Consider the following 14,478-nt stretch of genomic DNA (forward strand, 5'->3'; position numbering starts at 1 on the left):
CTGACACTTATTTAGTATGTTACCATTTACAAAGCATTTTCCTATCTATTTCTAATTATATGTGCTTTAGAATTTAAAAATTACAGTCTCATGGGGAATTCTGACCTCAAAGAAAAGAATGCTTGTCAATCAATAGTAAGTAAAACTGTTCCTTCAGCAATGTCAGAAGATATCTTAGTTTGGAGGAGAGAAGAAACAAACAAAAAATAGTATTTGAATTCTATGAAGATTCAGTTTAAAACTTCTTTCAGGCTGAAATTCAACACGTGAATATCTTTACCATATCAGGTATTATGCCAGATGCAACAAGGAGATAATAAAGAATTCCTTATAGAAAGGAAACAAATATGTACAAATATTTTTGTACCCCAAAATATTAAATTAAAAAATATAACACGGGTGACTTGGTGATGGGAAACCCACGGGGATTACAATTGAGATGGGAAAAAAAATGTACAAAATGATGTAAAAGTAAACTTTTGTAAAATTAAAAAAAAATTAAAAATATATACTTACACATGGTAAGTGTAACCATAAAAAGGGATAAATGATAAAACGCAAGTCTAAGATAAATTACTGAAGTACTAAAGTGAGAGGTGGAATTGGGAGGCAATGTCTAAACAATAAGTAATCTGAAAGGCTAATATTTTGAAAAATGAAAAAAAGGAGGAAAATAAGATAAGGACTCTACATGGAGAACACAGTACATGCAAAACAGTGTTCTGAAGCAATGGTGTGTTTGAAAATGCAATTTAGTACTATGATGATATAGTATACAAAATTGATGCTATACTCTAATTCAGTCATCCAACATTTAAACAGCTAGGCAGATACTGTTTGAGGTAGTGAACAAAAGCAAAAAAAAAAAATTTTAAAGTCCACCTTTTCAGAGTTTATGTTTCAACAAAAGACAAAAGAGAAGCAACAATAAACATAATTACATGATATAGAATATTGGAGGGCTAGACAATGCTAGGAGAGAAAATGTTTACCACCACATTTTATTTCCATGTCCTTATACAGAACAGCATCATAAGCTGGGGGAGGAGGTAAAGAAAGAGAGAGGTACATTAAGATCCATAGCTATATATTAACTCCTCCTGAAAGTCCCATGCTCTCAGCATCTCAGCAGTTTTAAAAAGGGGCAGCACTAGCTGCTGGATATATGTTATAAATCCATGGAAATTATATGGGTGGTCACAAGGATAACAGGTGCTACCATTATCTAGTGCACAAGAACCAAGGATGTTAGATATTCCGCAATGCATGGTAAAGTAGGCCCACATGTGAGATTTCCCACTCTGCAGTCTTATAGAACAAAAACCCATTTTTAATTATGTGAGCCTAGAATCTAACTCTGTTTTACATACAACCACAAATATGTTTTGACACATCTTATTATAAATCAAGTTTCCAAGAGCGCAACTCCCATATGAATAAAAGAAAAGCTTGTATTTTGCCAAAAGCTGTTTATTTCAGTCACATTTAAAACAAAATTAATTATTGTATTTAAGCATCCATTACATCATATCTATATCAATCTGTAATTAGTATTCACATTATCAGCCAAACGTACATTTGCAAATATAGCACCACTTAATTTCTCCTTTGTAGTTAGTAGAAGCTGAATAGTACTCATTTAAATGATATAAAATAAAATAGTTTCTTGCTCTTTTCACCTTAATATATGGCTAGGAATTATGCCAGTTATGCTTACATATAACTAAAAAAGTTATATGTAAAATAATTAACTTATGATTTCTCACTTCAGTATAGACGAGGAGCTACAAAAACATGTTTTAAGAAGAGAGAAGTCTGGGAACCACTACCTAAAACAATTCTTTATTTTTCTTAAAGATTTATTTATGGGCCCTCCCTGGTGGCACAGTGGGTTAAAGCACAACACTAAGAAGCTAAAGCCACTTCCGCATGAGTTCTAATCCCGTTTGCCCCGAAGAGATCCAAATGGCAAGGCAGACCTCTCCTGACCCGCCCGCTGCTCCCTTCAGCAGTGTACTTCGTCAATCTACCTGTTCTGCTACCCTCTCTGTCTCTGGTGAATCCTCTCACCCTCCATATCTCTGGCAGGTACCCCAGTTCCATATGAATAAATAAATAAATCTTTAAAAAAAAAAGATTTATTTATGGGCCCTCCCTGGTGGCACAGCAAATTGAAACACAGCACTAAGAAGCTAAAGCCACTTCCGCATGAGTTCGATATCTGCCTGCCCGGGAGGTGACCACATGGCGTGGCAGACTTCTCCTGACCCTCCTGCTGCTCCCCTTAGCAGTGTACTTTATCAATCTGCCTGTTCTGCTCCCCACCCTGTCTCTGGTGAAGCCTCTCACCACCCCTGAGCTTCTGGCCTGTACCCCAGTTCTGTATGCACAAATAAATGAATCTTTAAAAAAAAAGATTTATACATATAAAACTGGGGTACAGGCCAGAGAAGCAGGGGCAGTGAGAGCAATCACCAGAGACAGAGTGGGGAGTCAAACAGGCTGACTAACTAAACTAACTAGCTGCTGAGGGAAATAGCTGGGCTGCTGAGGGAAACAGCGGGTGAGTCAGGAGAGGTCTGCCATGCCAAGTGGATCACCTCCGGGGCAGGGATCCAACTCATGCTGAAGTGGCTTTAGCTTCTTAGTGCTGCGCCACCAGGGAGGGCCCCCTAAAACAATTCTTAATGTTCCAGTCAATTAAGAGCCCCAGAAACTCTTCCCCATCACCAAAACAATGTGAAACCAAAATCTGAATTTTTAAAAAAGATTTATCCATTTATGCATACAAAAGCTGGGGTAAACTTAGTCCAAAAAAACTTCCTTTTGTCATTTTGGCAATTTTCTGAAATGGCAAATAAGTATACTGCTTAGAACAGTCAAAAAACAAAACTGTTTGTTTTAAAGCCCAGAGACACTTGTGTATTTGTATTTATCCTTAGAGTGTCTAGAGCTGCCACAATGCAGAAAACTACACATCAATACTTTGAAATTAGCATTTTATTAAATGGTGTCTTATTTCAAACCAACTCTCCTTTTTTTTGGTGAAACAGTCATGCAATCTTAAATACTGCTACATTATTGCTTGAAGAATTCCTCAAATAGGTAGGATTTCTGTGCTAGAGACTTTATTTTTCCATTAAGCAAAACTAGCTATTAGATAATTCTCCACTATTTTTAAGAGGGAAAAAAAATCTGCTTCCTTCTAGAACAATTATAAAAATAACCATTGATATCAACAAGGATTGACATTTTCCTTACAGACAGTTATTATACCCTTCCTATATATTCCAAAATTCCCAGTTGCCTTTACATGGAAGAAAGGTAAGAAAATGCCCAAGCCCTATTTAAAACCCAAGATTTTGATGGATGGATTTTTTCTTTTATTTTTTGTATTCTGGTAAACACTTGCTCCATAGGAACTCAATCAGATTTTCATTCAAGTCTTTTATACCTTTCACACAGTATTTCCTGCCACTATTATTATTTTTTAAATTACAAGATTCATTCTTTCCTGTTTCTAGAGGTTCATTGCATCCTTCCTCCCTGGAATAACCAAAGTCCTACTGTGTGTAACTGTTGGAAACTTTGGATGTCTACCAAGATGAAAAATGTACAAAATAAGAATAATGTAAATATATATATATAAAGTAAAATATAAAAAAAAGGGCCCTCCCTGGTGGCGCAGCGGGTTAAAGCACAGCACTGAGAATCTAAAGCCACTTCCACATGAGTTCGATTCCCGCCTGCCCCGGAGGTGACCACATGGCGTGGCAGACCTCTCCTGACCCTCCCGCTGCTCCCCTCAGCAGTGTACTTCCTCCATCTGCCTGTTCTGTTCCCCGCTCTGTCTCTGGTGAAGCCTCTCACCGCCCCTGAGCCTCTGGCCTGTACCCCAGTTCTGTATGCACAATAAATGAATCTTTAAAAAAAATATATATATATATAAAAAACTTTGGACATCTATAAAATGATAGTTTGGCTAGGTCCCATCAGAGTAGAATATAACATACTTGTGATAATTGAGATTCCTAGACACGAATCTGCTTTAATTTCACAAGTACAATCATGCAAATGCTTACATATTAATTTCATCTATTTAGATAAGAGGCAACACTGATCTCAAGTACTTTAAAAAGAAGACTTTATATGTTGAGAACATATTTTAAAATAAGAAGCAAACAAATAACTTCTTCATAAAGTTTTAATTAGGTGAGGGCCAAAAGGAGAACCCGCCAGAGTGAGCGGCCTACGGACCAATGGTGCAAACCAACATAATATGGAAATCAAGGGACAGAAGCACCATCTCTGGGACATACATATGGTGAAACAGGTTAAAAGGAGTTTTACAAAGTTTGAACTTGACACAAGCTATGCAACTAATATCGATTGACAAATTATGGATAGAAAGGAAAAGCTCTGAAAAATCAGAATTTCCACACTAATTTATGTTATGACCTCCCTTTTTTGTATAATCATCACAATATTCTGAGCAACCATCAGTTTACAACTGGATTGCCTTGGCCTCATAAGGTGCTGCCTGGCCCAGGCAAGCAAGTACTGCCTCAGGGCGGGAAACTCCTCTTGAAGTCGAAAATAATATTACAACTGGCTGATTAATAAAAGCAATTGGCTGCTATAACAAAATCAGTATTGTAAAACAAGGCAGTACTAGAACATGTTAAAAAATAATCAGAGTTCTTTTACTGCCAGACAAGAACCCAAACCGTATCACTCTACTCTCTTACTTTAGAAAGCTCTTACTAAGCTTTCGATTGCTTAGTCTTTAAATGAGGAAATCTTACTACCTACCTTAGTGATTTATCTACAAGAAAACTTCTCCAACCTAGTCCTCAACTTTACTTTACCCTCTTTCACATCTCCAACTTAGCCCTCAACCTTACTTTATCCTTTTTCACATCTCTACTCTAGCCTCCACCCTAGCCCTCCACTTTACTTTACCCTCTAAGGTGTCTCAATGAGAATGAAGGTCATTAAGTAGTAATTAGGGTTTAAGGGACTTTATCTTAGCTAATCATCACTGTGGTAAATATAGCAATGTTAGTCTTAAATTTTATGAATTTATGTACCTGTTTTAACTTTACTAGATTGATAAATGTTATAATCTCGGCTGAAGGTCAATACGACCCCATACTGTTCTTAGAAGGAAGAAAAAAAAAGATGATTATGATCTCTTAGCCCAGTTCATGTGCTGTTATCCCACTGCTTGCTCATAATGTAGAAAATAAACTTCTGCTGAGACCAGAATAGGAAGACTTGCACCCAGCTCCAACTTCCATGTCTTCCTCTAGCCCATTCCCCTTCTCCACCTTTTTTTAGAAATCTCCACTCGCCAACGCTGCTCCCACCTTAAGACCCTGCCTGTTCTGCAACCCCCCCCCCCCACCCATGATCGAGGCCAGTCCCCAACATGAACTATTTTCCAGGTTGGCTGAGGTTTGTTCAGATGCCTTCTAAGATAAGATAGTCTAGTAGATCTGCCTTTTCTGCTCCCCACGCTGGTGGGAGTATCTAGTGAATGTTCTAGATACTCCACACTCTGGTCTGAAGATACATTCACCAGGATGCAGTTAAATGCCTACTTCTCAATTCTGGCACAAAGAATAAGGCTTTTCAGAAAAAGCTGTGCTGTTGTTCTAGACCATAAGAACAATTTGAATTATTATTCAAGACTGCAATCATATAATGGCTTGAGGTTCTGGATACCATTTATGGTGCCCCTCAGAAGTGCACCAGATTAGCTACTTCCTGATTTAATAAAAGACCTTACTTGCTTCAGATTCTTTGAGGTAGTAAACACCCTTGCCTTGGAGCTATCCATGGTGCTTGACTCAGACTTAGCCTACCACTTCCAACATTTGGTGTATTAGTTTTCCTAATCTGCTATCCACATTATGGCTTTTGATAATCATGTAAATATCATGGACACTTCTGAACTGTCTATTCTATGCCTGTGAGCAGACCCACAAGTGCCTTGCTTTGTTTGTCCTTCCCTGGTTCTCCAGCTGACTTAATTAAGCTTTGTATCCCAAGCCTGCTATACCATCTGTCATACAAAGTCCTTTCTGTAGATACAGTACACCTTGTGGAAGATGACTGGGCATATGCTGAGCAAAAGATTACAGTACATCAGAGCCAAGTCCCACTCATGATATTTTAGACATTTTTAAACCTTGTTACATTTTTTTTCCACACCAAAAATTATTATAAGTTATTTCTAACTTTTTCTATACAAGTTTTTGTGACTGACTCCCAGTGGGAAAAGTAAAGAATAGGAATTTCAACTAAAGATCTATGTGTGGATTTCAGGGAATCTATGAATCATTGAAACACTGCAATTTTAAAGCAGGTATATTTTTTTCCTGGGGAAACACTAAAACTGTTCTCTTTAAAAGGTTGGGACTAACTATAGATAACTCCAAAAGAGTGATTATTGCCCAAGAGTTAAGCACTAGACTCTCATACCTGTGGAATAAAATATTTGGTTTTCATCTGACACAGAGCTATTGGCATTTCCTGAATGATCAGTGTCTTTGGTTATTCATAAGGAGTTCCTGTTGCACACTGAGTTGATGCTAATAAGTGGCTTGGGTAAGGCCCCTGGATAGCCTCAGGAAGGGGCTGGTTATCAGACGACCAGTGATTAGAGGGTTGGAACTTTCAATCTCACCATTCAACCTCTGGGAGGGAGAGTGTGGGAGGCTGGAAATGGAAGCTCTATAAAAACTCTCAAATAGAATTTAACGAGCTTACAAATTACTGAATTTATCCATGTGCCAGGAGGATAGCATTCTGTTGTTCCATGGAGAGAGAAGATACTGCATTTGGGAGCCTCTAGATCTTGCCTTATGGGCCTCTTCATCTGAATAATTATGATATCCTCTGCAATAAACTGATTAATATAAGTAAAGGTTTTCCTGAGCTTTGTGAAACAGCTAACAAATTATTAAACCTGAGGTGGCAGGAACCTCAAGACTTAGAGCTGGTGTGTTAGAGGCACAGGTGAACAGCCTAGATTTGCAATAGGCATCTGAAATAGAAACATTCTTGTAGAAACCTGTGGAATCTGGCACTACCAAAATGCAAAAGTGAGTTAAACTAGACACCCATCCAGTGTCTGCAGAGAACTGGAAAAATGCTTAGTGGTATGGATAATACCTCAGAATATCCAACTACCTACTGGACACCTCTAACTGGAAATTAAAAAATCATTTTAAATTCTTCATGTTTAAAATGAAATTCATGTTTCCTCTTTATTCTCCAAACATGTCCTTCCCTAACTCTCAGCATCTTAGTATATGATACCATCTTGTTGTAAAGAAAAAAAATCTTAGGAATCATGCTTGATCGTGACCATGACTCTTTCCTTTTCCTCATTCCCCTTATCCTATCAATCACCACATACAACTTTGTGAAAGCCTAACACATTCTGAAAATACTCTGGAAGCAAAAGAATCATGTGTACTTTAAATATTTTCAAGAGGTGGTAAAGACCTCTAAATGTAATTATTTCCTATAGGCTAGAAACTTCCCCACTGGACTTTTCATAGAAAGCAGAACACTGTCTCATCCTCCTCCTCTTCCAATAAACTACATTATGAGTATGCCAGAGAAATGTAACTAACTCCTTGATCTTATTTTATGAAATGAGGTCAAAACAGTTTCCTTTATCAAAGTGAAAAGGAAGGGCTATTCTGCTCTTATTTAGAGTACCTTTCATACCACAAGTGCTCTATGAAGAGAACTCTTCTCCCATTTCCATAAGGAATTTTCCATTGTCAAGTAATCCCTATCTTACCCAAAAGCCAAAATGACAGATGGCACTGCAAAACAAATGCCAAATAAGAAATAAAAAATGATAAAAGTCAGAATTACTGAAATTTCTATCCCCAACATTATTTTAAAATTCTTAGTAAAAATGCAAGGAGATAGGAAAACTAGATCTGCAAATCAAAGTGTTTCTAATTCTTGTATTGTTAAAAAGATTTCTTGAACTCTTCTTTTATTCAGGTGGCTATCTTTCCTTAAAGAAACAATGTCTGGAAACAGTATGTATCAAGCCTTAACACAATGCTACAAAAGATTAGAAAGTTCATAATGATTGAATTATTTTGGAACCATTTGGAATTATTTGGAACCATCTTCTGACATACTATGTGTTTATTTGGTACTTGACATACTATGTGTTTATTTGGTACTAGCAGCAAACTTCAAAATGTGCTGACCAGATTTACTAAAAACCAGGAAGACTTGTAGGATACTTGGATTTAACTGCACAAAAAGAAAATTTATTCTGGGTTCTCTGGTGGCATAAAGGTTAAGTCTCAGCACTATCACCAATGCAGCCAGAGTCTGATCCCCAGCCAGGAAACTACCCACATATGGTGCAACAGAACTCTTCTGTCTCATCTGCTGTTCCCCTGAGAAAGTATTTCAGTAGATCTGCCTGTTCTGCTCTCCACTCTGTCTCTGGTGAATCTACTCATCCCACATCTCTGGCCTATACCCCAGTTCTTCTATGTGTAAATAAATCTTCAAAAAAAAAAGTATTTTAGGGTCCTCCCTGGTGGCACAGCAAGTTGAAGCACAGTACTAAGAAGCTAAAACCACTTTCGCATGAGTTCGATCCCTAGCCATGGAGGTGATCCACATGGCTTGGCAGACCTTTTCTGATCAGCCTGCTGCTCCCTTCAGCAGTGTACTTTGTCAATCTGCCTGTTCTGCTCCCTACTCTGTCTCTGGTGCGTCCTCTCACCGCCACTGTACCTCTCTGTCCGTACCCCAGTTTTGTATGCATAAGTAAATAAATCTTTTTTGTAAAAAAGGTATTTCATTGTCCATTACACATGTATGAAAGGAAACCAATGTGCAGTTAAGGTCAACAAACAAAATACTTATAACCATCAATAACATAACAAAATCAAGGAACACCTAGACTTGGAATACCCCATATAATTCTACTAGCTGCTTCTCAAAAGGCATATCAGCCCTGGGACAATAATTAGCATGTGCCACAGTTGTCTATAACCAGCCTACAACATTATTGAAAAACATTTTATTTCTTTGCCTTTCTCAAATCATGACAAAGCAGTCAAAGTAAAATGGAATCATCCTCTTAATTAGGTCTTTCACAGAGCAAACATTTTCATATTGATTAAGTACAGTTGTTTTTTTCAAAACAGGTCAGGATTTTGGTGTTGTGTCTAAGGATTCTTCAGCAAGTTTAAGGCTCAATGGATTTTATCCTATTTTTTTCCTTAAAAAATGTTTTATTGTGTTAATCTATGACCCATTTAAAATTATTATAAGATTTTATTTAAAATTTAAAATTTTTATAAAATGTGAAGCTGAGATCAAGGTTCTTTTTTATTTTAATATAATAGTTTACTGGGCCCTCCGTGGTGGTACAGTGGGTTAAAGCACAGCACTAAGAAGCTAAAGCCACTTTATCATGAGTTTGATCTCCACCCTGGAGGTGATCCACATGGCCCAGCAGACCTTTCCTAGCCCGCCCACTGCTCCCCTCACAGTGTACTTTGTCAATGGGCCTGTTCTGCTCTCCATCTATCTCTAGTGAATTCTCTCACCACCACCCCACCCCCGCACCTCTGGCCCATACCCCATTTCTGTATGCATAAATAAATCTTTAAATAAATATATATAACAGTTTATTTTTACATAATTTTGTGCCTTTTTCCATCTTTGTTGTAATCCCTGTGTGCTTCCCATCACCATAATCCAGTGTACTTCTTCCCCCCCACTTCTGATCCCATTCCCCACCCTACCCCCATAAAATGTCTCTGGTATATAGTTGTTCATTTTTTTTTTTTCCTCCCCTGGTCCTTTATGTTCCTGCTATGAGTGAATCAAGTTTCTTTTTTTTTTTTTTAACCTATCCATAAAGAAGCTGAAAAAATAAGCTACAGGCTAGGAGAAATTACTTGTACAGTCCCTCTCTGACAAAAGACTCATATATAGACTCTCTAAAGACCTCTGAAAACTCCAGTCTGACTTTTATGCAACACTACTAATCATTCAGGAGTATAAATGTAAGCTTTAAAAATAAAGACCTCTGGTTAAAAAAGCAAAACCCTCAACTGCCAAAAAACAAAGGGAGGGGGGAATGCAAATTGAGACAATGAGACAGGACTATACATCTATTAGAACAGTTAAATAAAGCACAATGACAATACCAAATGCTGACAAAAATACATTCCTGTCATATATTACTAACAGGAATGTAAAATGGGACAGCCATTTTGGAAAAGTTTGTCAATGTCTTCAAAAACTAAATATACTATGATATGTATTCCTGGGCATTTATCTAACATTGCATTTCTGGACATTTATTTCAAAGAAAAATTATAGTCATATAAAAACTTGTACATAACAGTCAGAATAGTCCCAAATCAAAAACAATTAAATATCTAGTAGGTGAATGGTTAACTAAACTGGTACAGCTATGCCATGGAACACTACTCAGCAGTAAAAAAGAAACTACGATACATACAACTTGGATGGATCTCAAGGGAATTATGCTGAGTGACAAAAGTCAATCAAAAAAGGTCACATACTACATATAACTCCATTTATATAATGGTACAGAAAAAGATTTATAAGAGTGGAGACAAGATTAGCAGTCAGGTTAAAGAGGTAGATGTGACTATAAACAGGTAGCATGTAGGAAATTTTTGTGGTAACAGATTAGTTAGAATTAGTTCTGACTATGATGGTGGTTACATTAATATAAACATGTAATAATATGATACAGAACTCTATAAATACTTATACCAATGTCATTTTCCTAGTTTTGATCTTGTCCACTGTTATGTAAAACATAACCCAAGGGGAAAATTGGATGAAATGTATACAGGAATCTCTATACTACCTTTGCAACTTTCTGTGAATCTATATTATTTTCAAAAAATGTATTTTAAAGTGTAATTAATGTAAATTAAAAATTATACAAAAATGTGGGGAACATGGGAGATTTTACACATTCATTGAAAAGCATGACATTGTACTGAGTGCAAAACAGAGGGATGGGATGGCTAAGGCACAGTAGAGGAAGACAGCTAGAGAGTGTGATCATCTCTGTGAAATACAGTTCAATCAAACATTTATTGAGTATCTATTATATGTAAGACATAATCCTGTAAACAGTGGGATTTAAAAGACTCCCACTTCTTACCTATGAATTAATTTACTAAGAACATAAAACAGAGTAATATTAAAGGTTTCACGTTTTCTGTAAAAATAGTTCCCTTTGCCTGAAATGCTCTTTCTCTGTTTTTCTAGTTATTCTTAATGTATCCTCAAATTCTCAGCTCAGTGTTACTTCAAAGAAACTCTCCCTAGCTCTTCTTATTAACCTCCATATTTGATCAAATCCCTCTATTACACATTTATACAACAGTCCATATTTCTGTAACACTAATAAGCAATCACAAAGAACTGTATAACTAATTGACACCTATTTCCTCTATTACACTAAAATCTCCCGAAGGTAGAGACAGATTTGTAGAGATCACCTTTGTACCCAGTGCCATGCCTGGCAAAAGAAATAAACCATACAAAGCTGTAAGTCATATATACAGATGAATGTGCAGAAAATCAGATTCACTGGGGTTCGGAGACCCAAGATCACTTCAACTTCAGGAAGCCAGTTTAAATGAGATAGACTGTTCACCATGTAAAATATAAAGAATCTTATATCCAATGCTAACTATGAATGCCTGCCTTTTGGCAACAGAGAATCACTAAAGAATTGAAATAGGGAAGTGGCATATCCAGATAAAATTAATGTGGAGAATGCAATAGAATTGAGAAGAAAACACTAGGGGTGGTAAAAATAATTTTGTAGCTATTGTGGTAATAATTCAAGCAAAAATGATAGGGGGTGGAACAGAACAATAGGGACTGCAGGAACAGAAAGATGTGAGAAACACTAAAAATGAAGAGCCAACAGAACTTAAACAGTTAATGGCTACAAGGACAGGAAAGGGGGTAAAGTAAAGGTTGATTCAAAAGGCTTAGTAGTGAGTAGTAATGAAAAATAAATATCATTAACAGAAAAAGGAAATCATGACTAAGTCCTCTCAGGTGAAGAAGAACATTTGGTTGGCAGTGATAGGTAAGACTCAGACACTTGAAGACGAAAGAAGAAACATCAAAGGTGGCAGAGTAGATGTGAGTTGATCACATCAGATCTCTCAAAGGAAAAAAAGTTTAAAGGGTCTTGAATGAAAGTTCTTTAAAGACAATTTGATTTGCCCCTAGGGTGAATGACTGCTATAGAATCATTCAGACTGTGAGCTCCCTGAGGGCATGTCTGATCTCATTCTTGAGTGTTTCACAATAAGTAGCCTATTAAGGGAATCAATTATTTTCAAGATAATTTCTGATTTATTTTCCCGTCCCACCAGTACTTTCAAAAAGTGGCGCCCTAGGTAGTACTTAAAAAGACACAATTTTTTAATTAATATAATCAGTGAGTTTAAACAGTATAAGTGAATTAAGTCTTAAGCGCTAGTTTCCCCAGGCTCTAGAACTAAAGAATTGACAAATCTGACTTTTTGGGACTATGAAAAACCTTGAAAAAAAAAAAAGAAAAATAAAGCACCCAACAAGACTAAAGCAAATCCCATCAGAATAAGGAACCCTTCGAGAAGCTTTTAAATAAATTAAGTAGGAAATACTATTTACTAAGTGAGATGAAAATGTTCTATTGAATGTACTATACAAGCACACAATGTACAAAAAGTACAGAAATTTCAGGTGAAATGAAGGGATAATATGTGATAAAGGGTAAATGAAAACAGTCCAGATGCATACTTAAAAAAAAAAAAGGTATGATGAGGGAAGTCATTGACCTGTTTTCCCTCAAAGCATTCCTAGGTATTATAGTCAGAGGTGGAATAATGGGCTAATCTAATTCAATACTTAGATAAGCAGTAAGTATTTTTCTCAAGTTGCAATGTTAAAATAAGAAAAAGATTGTTAAAATAGATCCGGGGACAAAGTTTGCCCTCCCCCAATAAATCAGGGTTTTACTATACTACAGTGCTCTAATCTGGAATAATAAGCAAATGTTGAAGGTGTCTTCAGATAGGTGAATATGTTTATAAAAGTTAGGGGAAAGAATAGAAAGTGGTTGAGGTCAGAGAATCTTAGAAACCTGACAAGTCATCCATAGCCCAACAACTCTCAACATCAGAATGATTTCCACACAATCTAAAAGATAACAACCAGCCTTTACTTGCTTATTTTCAACAACAGCAAAGAAATTGACCAATGCTTAGTAAGACAGTTATAATTTGTTGCAAAACCCTCGGAAGCTATCTCCCAATAACTTTCACCCATGGTCCTGATTCTTAACAGCAACCTGGTGAAAGTTGAAAGCCGAAAGCTGTGTTTCTTTTCAAGTAAAGTTTTTTTTTAGATACCTAGGTATTATTTCCTGGCATAGCAATACGTCCCCTTTCTTGCTCAACAACAGGAAAACTTGATTCCTACACCCACCCCCAATACGTTTGATTCGCTTTACAGCAAAATGGACAGGCAGGTACAGGATCCTTAAACTCAGAGCTGCTACATCCCCAACCAAGCGGAAAAAGGGGGCTTAAATAACCACATAACACTATATAAAATCCCCGTTGCCGAGTAGCAAACAGTTCTAGCCATGCCCGGGTGCTGAGACGCAACAGAAGCCACACAGATGTGGCCTGGCAGCTCTAAGGGTAAGGGGACTGCACCTCTTCTTGCCAAAGACGCGGGAAGCTGAGTGGGTGCTGTTCCCAGGCCAACTGCAAGCCCAACGCCTCGCAGCCCTGAGCGCTCAGCTCCGGAGAAGTGGCATCGCGAAGGGAAGGCTAAGTGGAACTCCTGGCAAAGCCAAGCCGCGCCGTCAGGCCTGCCACTGGTACGCCCAACCAATCCGCCCGCGGGACGTCGTCCTGAGAACCAGCACCCTTGGGAGCTCTGGGAGTTGGAGACGTTTCTGGGTCGGCCAGAGTCCAGTCTATCCCACCCGCCCACTCTCTCACTACCCCCCCGCCAACGCTGAGCCCGAGGCCACCCCAAGGGGTGGTGCCCAAGAGGAACACCACATTTAGGGGGAATGCTGCGGGCCGGGCCGAGCTCCCGGACGGGCGGGCGGCTTCAGCGGGTCACTCACCGAGAGAACGCTCATGCGGATTGGGGTCTCCAACAAGCACGCCATCTTGAGCCTTCCCACCCGGCTGCAGCCGGCGCCGGCGCGGGGGCCGGCACTTTCGACAGCCAACTATTGGGCCAACGAAAGGCAAGTCGGCAGAAAGTCGGACTGGTAAGCGAGAACGGACCACGCTCTACACGCTGCTGAAATACGGCCAGGACCGGCAGGAAGGACAGCAAAAGAAAACCGCGCCAGGGGCGGCCTCACGAATCGTTCTCTCAGAAATAGCAGCTACTCTCAGT

The 14,478-nt window shown here is 38.2% G+C and overlaps 1 protein-coding gene across 3 annotated transcripts in view; it reads right to left on the reverse strand.

Moving 5' to 3' along the window:
* ARMC8 (armadillo repeat containing 8) overlaps positions 1–14,478 on the reverse strand; it is a 102,111-nt gene extending 87,633 nt beyond the window's left edge. For all 3 annotated transcript variants that reach the window (XM_012724928.1, XM_012724927.1, XM_012724926.1), the window contains exon 1: positions 14,198–14,478. Coding sequence is in view for 2 of the 3 variants with exons in the window: in XM_012724927.1 (XP_012580381.1) it covers positions 14,198–14,242 (45 nt within the window). In the remaining variant the exon portion in view is untranslated. The remainder of the gene's footprint in view (positions 1–14,197) is intronic.

Source organism: Condylura cristata, unplaced genomic scaffold, assembly GCF_000260355.1.
Source record: "Condylura cristata isolate star-nosed mole 26May11 unplaced genomic scaffold, ConCri1.0 scaffold00014, whole genome shotgun sequence".
Taxonomy (NCBI): domain Eukaryota; kingdom Metazoa; phylum Chordata; class Mammalia; order Eulipotyphla; family Talpidae; genus Condylura; species Condylura cristata.